Here is a 6402-nt window from a genome sequence, read left to right on the forward strand (position 1 = left end):
ACCCAAAGGTGGGATCCTAAAGAATATGTAGTAATATGGTACCCAAAGGTGGGATCCTAAAGAATATGTAGTAATATGGTACCCAAAGGTGGGATCCTAAAGAATATGTAGTAATATGGTACCCAAAGGTGGGATCCTAAAGAATATGTAGTAATATGGTACCCAAAGGTGGGATCCTAAAGAATATGTAGAAATATGGTACCCAAAGGTGGGATCCTAAAGAATATGTAGTAATATGGTACCCAAAGGTGGGATCCTAAAGAATATGTAGAAATATGGTACCCAAAGGTGGGATCCTAAAGAATATGTAGTAATATGGTACCCAAAGGTGGGATCCTAAAAATATGTAGTAATATGGTACCCAAAGGTGGGATCCTAAAGAATATGTAGTAATATGGTACCCAAAGGTGGGATCCTAAAGAATATGTAGTAATATGGTACCCAAAGGTGGGATCCTAAAGAATACGTAGTAATATGGTACCCAAAGGTGGGATCCTAAAGAATATGTAGTAATATGGTACCTAAATGTGGGATTCTAAGTTAAGAATTTCCTTAAGTAGATACGTATGAAGGTATGTATGTATGTATGTATGTGTGAATATAAGTGGTATGTTTGAATGAATGTATGTATGTATGTATGTAGGTATGCACGTATGTAGGAACGTACGTATGAATGTAGGTACGTAGGTTTGTAAGTAGTTATGTGTGAACGGATGCACATATGTAAGTATGTATGAAAGTATATACGCATGTATTCAATGAAATTGAGTATTGACGATAATAATAGTGTGCCTTGTGAACGAAGTGTAACGCAGGTACAATGAGAAAGTCTCACCACGGAATGTACGATCAGATGGAAAGCTGGGATGTAAAGAATTAACGGAACAAGAAGTAAACGTGAATAAATCTTGTATGTTTATAATGCGTACTAATGTTATGAATTTAATGTGGTGAGCGCAGGTAGTACGAGTCATGAGGATCATCAAGGAACAGAGATCGAGGATCGAGTCACTAGTGAGATTGTACGGGAACGTTGATGTATATAATGTAGTAAACATAAGCTATGTTTTTACTTAGTAAATAAGTCGATTGATGGATTTATGTGAAAGAGTTATGTTAAAGTTAATTTTTAAATAAGTTAAGGTGTTTATAATGAAAGAAAGTTTATGGCTTGAACTTCCGCTGCGACTTTTAGTCAAATACGTATTAGGGTCTTACATTTTCTATAACCTAACCCTATATAATCTTACACAACCTACACTTTAAAGAATTTTGGACGAATCACATAACTTTTTTATTTTAAAAAAATAGACGTATCACGAGTTGTCTACGGGTTAGAGTATTTAAAGTTAAGTCCCCTCACAATGTTGGTCAACATCGGAGTGTTCTTTCTTTGGTCTAACATGTTCAAAGCCAAACTATTTATTAAAAAAATAGACGAATCACGAGTTGTCTACGGGTTACAGTATTTAAAATAAGTCCCCTTACAATGTTTGTTAGTCAACATCGGAGTGTTCTTTCTTTGGTCTAACATGTTCAAAGCCAAAAGGAATTGTCAACCAAAGGCTGTAATCTTTCTCTTTAAGGAACACTTTAAACTTAAAATTATGGTATATTATATTTAGATTGAATAAAATATTGTTTTATTTACCAGATAATTATTGAAATGAAGTATAAGTCATCCATATATGATTTAATAGTCAAATATTTATACATACGATATTGGTTAAAGTGTTCTTGTTTATAAAAACTTTAATCACTATTAAACGATAGTTATGTATAATAGTGTGAGTTTCATTGTGGCACACTAAAAAAGTGGGGAACAGTGGGGAACCGACTCAAACGAACTCTGATTGTACTCATTCTAGCGGCGTTGGAACAGGCTCGTCGAACCCTAACTAGGACCTCTTAACCCTAAACCCCAAATCATAACCCCTAAACCCTAAATATATTAGGCTTTGGCGTTTAGCATTTAGCTTTAGGGTTTAGGGTTTAGCTTCGGGGTTTAGCTTTAGGTTTAGTCTTTAGGGTATAGCTTTTAGGGTTTATAGTAATAGAATATTATTCGGTCAATATTGTATTTATTGTAGTGATTATCTTTCCGCATATACGAGATCCTAATTGATCTCACTTGTACTATTTATACAAATGAATGAGAATGAGAAAGGCAACCTTGATAACAAATTACGTCTTACATGGTATCAAGAGTTTTAACCTAACCTTTTCACCCACCACCCTTCACCGCCGGCACCAGCCTTCACAGCCGGCTACTTCTCCGCCGATGTACCTTCCTTTCTCTTCTTGTTCATCTTTCATCCCCACACCGACATCATGGTCGGCTCCACCCCTTCCACCCCACCTGCTTCTCCCACAAAATCGGACCCCAAACTACATCCAGCCTCTACCGTCACAAACATAAAGAACCTAATCCCCATTCTTCTTGATATGGAGACAGGTCAATACTCTACCTAGTCTGAACTGTTCCGTATCCAATGTCTAGCTTTCAAAGTCATCGACCATCTCAAACCTAAACCCGCTGCCTCCTCCTCCTCCACCGAAAAACCCCATGTCGATGAAGAGTGGGACCGGCTTGATGCCATTGTGCTACAATGGATATATAGCACCATCTCTAACGACATACTCAACACCATCATCCGCCCTGGAAACACTGCCTACGATGCCTGGTCAACATTGGAAGGACTCTTTCAGGACAATAAGAATGCCCGTGCGATTCACCTGATGCAGCGATTCACCACTACTCGTCTCGACAGTTTCCCCAACATGTCGGCATACTGTCATGCTATCAAGTCTCTTGCTGATCAACTGGCCAATGTCGGAGCACCGTTAGATAACAAACGACTCGTACTACACCTTCTTGCTGGTCTTACCGATCAGTACGAAGGCATATCAACCATTTTGCAACAAAAAGATCCCACACCAACCTTCTACGAGGCACGGTCCCAACTATGTCTGATCGAAAGTCAAAAGGCCGAAAAAGCACTATACGCTGCAACTGCCGCCAATCACGCCCTCACTGCCACTAACAGAAAACCGCCACCCCCTGCCAATCATGCTCAGCCGCCATTGCTCTCATCGCCGGCCTATCAGCCGGACTCCAATCAGGCTACTTCACGTGGCCGCGGCCGGTCTCGGGGTCGTGGCCGTGGCAGGTTTTCCGGGTCTCGCAGTCGCGGCCAGTCATACAGCTCTTGGAACTCTCCGACCGCCTACACATGGACCGCTCCCGCACCGCCGCCGTGGTTTCAATGGTCTGCTTCCCCTCCGTGCCACTATCCGACCACCGCAACACCTCAGTCACCCAACTCGGGCCAGGGAATTCTAGGACCGCGACCACATCAGGGACATCAGGCAACTTACTCCCCAACTGATATTCAGCAGGCCCTCTATACTATGTCTCTACACCCACCCGAGTATCAGCATGGTGTTATGGACACGGGAGCCACCATCAGCATGGACCCCAATTCAGGTAATTTCCGTACTATTGTTAATAATGGCATAAATGAAAATATCATTGTTGGAGATGGCAAAACCATCCCGGTACTTGGACATGGACCTCAGACTTTCCCATCACCCTACCCGCCCTTTGTCCTGAACCGTGTGCTTTACGCCCCCACCTTATTCGCAAACTTATTTCTGTTCGTCAATTCACTAAAGATAATTCTGTTTCAGTTGAATTTGACCAGTTTGGTTTTCTTGTGAAGGACTACAAGACCCGGACGCCTATATTCCGGTGCGACAGCAGCGGTGATCTCTACACCTTTTCCTAGGACTTTCATTGTTTCTCTACCTCCACCACTGCTGCTCAGTCCTCCACGCTCTGGCATCAATGGATTGGTCACCCTGGCCCAGCCCTACTTCAGTCTTTGAAAAACTCTAATTTGATTGCTTTTAAGAATTTTAATAAACATATTTGTGAACCTTGTGTGTTTGGCAAGAGCACTAAGCTCCCGTTTTATTCATCAACCAATAATACGTTACAACCTTTTGATATTGTGCATAGCGATGTATGGACCTCTCCAGTTTTAAGCTCGGGAGGTCACCGTTATTACGTTCTATTTTTGGATGACTACACAAACTTCTTATGCACCTTCCCCCTCTCTAACAAATCAGAAGTCTTTACCACATTTGAGTGTTTTACTAAACTCGTCCACACCCAATTTTAACGAACAATTAAGACTTTTCAATGTGACAATGGCACCGAATACGTTAATAAGTCATTCAAACAATTTTTTGATAAACATGGTATCCTTTTCCGCCTCTCTTGTCCTTATACCTCCTCCCAAAATGGGAAAGCGGAACCAAAAATCCGCTCCATTAACAATATTATCCGCACCCTCCTTGCACAATCCTCCCTCCCTACGAACTTTTGGCACCATGCCCTCGATACATCCACTTACCTAACCAACATAACTCCCTCCAAAACACGCAACTTTCACACACCCACATATCTCTTATATCACCTAACGCCCACATACGACCACCTTCGCGTATTTGGGTGTTTATGCTACCCGCTTAAACCATCCACCACTATCCATAAACTCCAACACCGCTCCTATCCTTGTGTATTTCTTGGATACCCCACCTCACACCGTGGCTACAAATGCTACAACATTCAGTCACGAACCATCACTATTTCCCGACATGTCCTTTTTGACGAGTCGGTTTTCCCATTCGCTACCCTTCTACCCGACCCTTCATCCACCACATCATATACCCTCCTAACCGACCCCCTCCCTACACAACTATGGCCCCATGTTTCCTTCCCTTCTAACCCACCTTCACAAGCCCACTCAACCCCGTCTTCGGTCCACACCTTCTCTCGGCCCAACCACACCAGCCCCCCCTCGGCCCATACCTCACCGACCCACCCCCTTTCTACCTTACCGGCCCAAACAGCCCCACCTCCACTTCCGGCCCATTCCCATCCCACCGCTGACTCACCTATCACCACAGCCCACCCCATCCTCTCAACTCAGCCGCAGTCCACTACCCCTCCCCAACCCGACTATATTCCCCATCAACCGACACCTCAGCCCCACACTCAACCGACACCTCAGCCCCACACTCAACCGACTTCCACCATTGCTCCCGCCCCCACACGCACTATGCGTACCCGATCAATGGATGGAATTGTCAAACCAAAACAAATCCTCAATCTTCACTCCACCACTATCGTTCCCGTACCCAAAAGCCCGTCCCAGGCCCTGTCCGTACCGGAATGGCGCAATGCCATGACCAATGAGTTTCATGCACTTATTAATAATAATACTTGGGAATTGGTCCCACGACAGCCGCATATGAACATCATCCGTAGCATGTGGCTGCTAAAACATAAATTCAGGTCGGACGGTACTCTCGAACGATATAAAGCTCGCCTAGTATGCGATGGGCGGTCACAACAGGTTGGCATAGATTGTGGGGAGACTTTTAGTCCAGTGGTCAAGCCGGCGACCATACGCACCGTTTTAACCATTGCACTTTCAAAAATGTGGCAAATTCACCAATTGGATGTCACAAATGCCTTCCTTCACGGTACACTCCAAGAAACAGTATACATGCACCAGCCAATGGGGTTTCGTGACAAGCAATTTCCAGACTATGTGTGTAGGTTAAAGAAGTCTCTTTATGGCCTCAAACAAGCCCCTCGTGCCTGGTACCAACGCTTTACAGATTATGTTCTCATATTAGGTTTCGTCCAAAGCGGTTGTGATGCGTCTCTCTTCACTCTTCATCACAATGGCAACACCGCTTATCTCCTACTCTATGTCGATGACATCATCTTGGTCACCTCATCGACCGCTCTTCGGGTGCAGCTTATGAGTCACCTGTCTGCTGAATTTGCCATGAAGGATTTGGGCACACTTAGCTTCTTTCTCGGTATTTCTGTGACTCGTCACCGTGACACCATGTTCCTATCTCAGCAAACATACGCTACAGACATCATTGAGCGTGCGGGTATGTCCTCGTGTAAACCCGCGGCCACTCCGGTGGACACCAACTCTAAACTCAGTGCACTATCGGGTACCGACTTTGAGAACCCAACTCTCTATCGGAGTCTTGCAAGAGCACTTCAGTACCTCACCTTCACTCGTCCCGATATCAGTTACGCGGTTCAGCAGGTATGCATGCACATGCATGCCCCGAAAACGGATCATTGGAACGCTCTTAAGCGCATAATACGATACATTCAAGGTACTCTCTCGTTCAGTCTCACGCTAACGTCTCGCACGAACCCCGCACTCCTTGCCTATACGGACGCGGACTGGGCAGGATGCCCGGACACTCGCTGTTCCACGAGTGGTTATTGTATTTACTTGGGGGACAATCTGGTTTCTTGGTCTTCCAAGCGTCAGCCTACCATTTCTCGATCTAGCGCAGAAG

At 44.4% G+C, this 6402-nt stretch overlaps 1 protein-coding gene across 1 annotated transcript; it reads left to right on the forward strand.

The window, feature by feature from the left end:
* The first annotated feature begins 2331 nt into the window (after positions 1–2331).
* Positions 2332–3788, forward strand: LOC110876381. Its single transcript, XM_022124554.1, has 3 exons — positions 2332–2455; positions 2501–3487; positions 3691–3788. Exons 1-3 carry the CDS (start codon positions 2332–2334, stop codon positions 3786–3788), a joined length of 1209 nt encoding a protein of 402 aa, XP_021980246.1.
* The last annotated feature ends 2614 nt before the right edge of the window (positions 3789–6402 follow it).

Source organism: Helianthus annuus, chromosome 9 (assembly GCF_002127325.2).
Source record: "Helianthus annuus cultivar XRQ/B chromosome 9, HanXRQr2.0-SUNRISE, whole genome shotgun sequence".
NCBI lineage: Eukaryota > Viridiplantae > Streptophyta > Magnoliopsida > Asterales > Asteraceae > Helianthus > Helianthus annuus.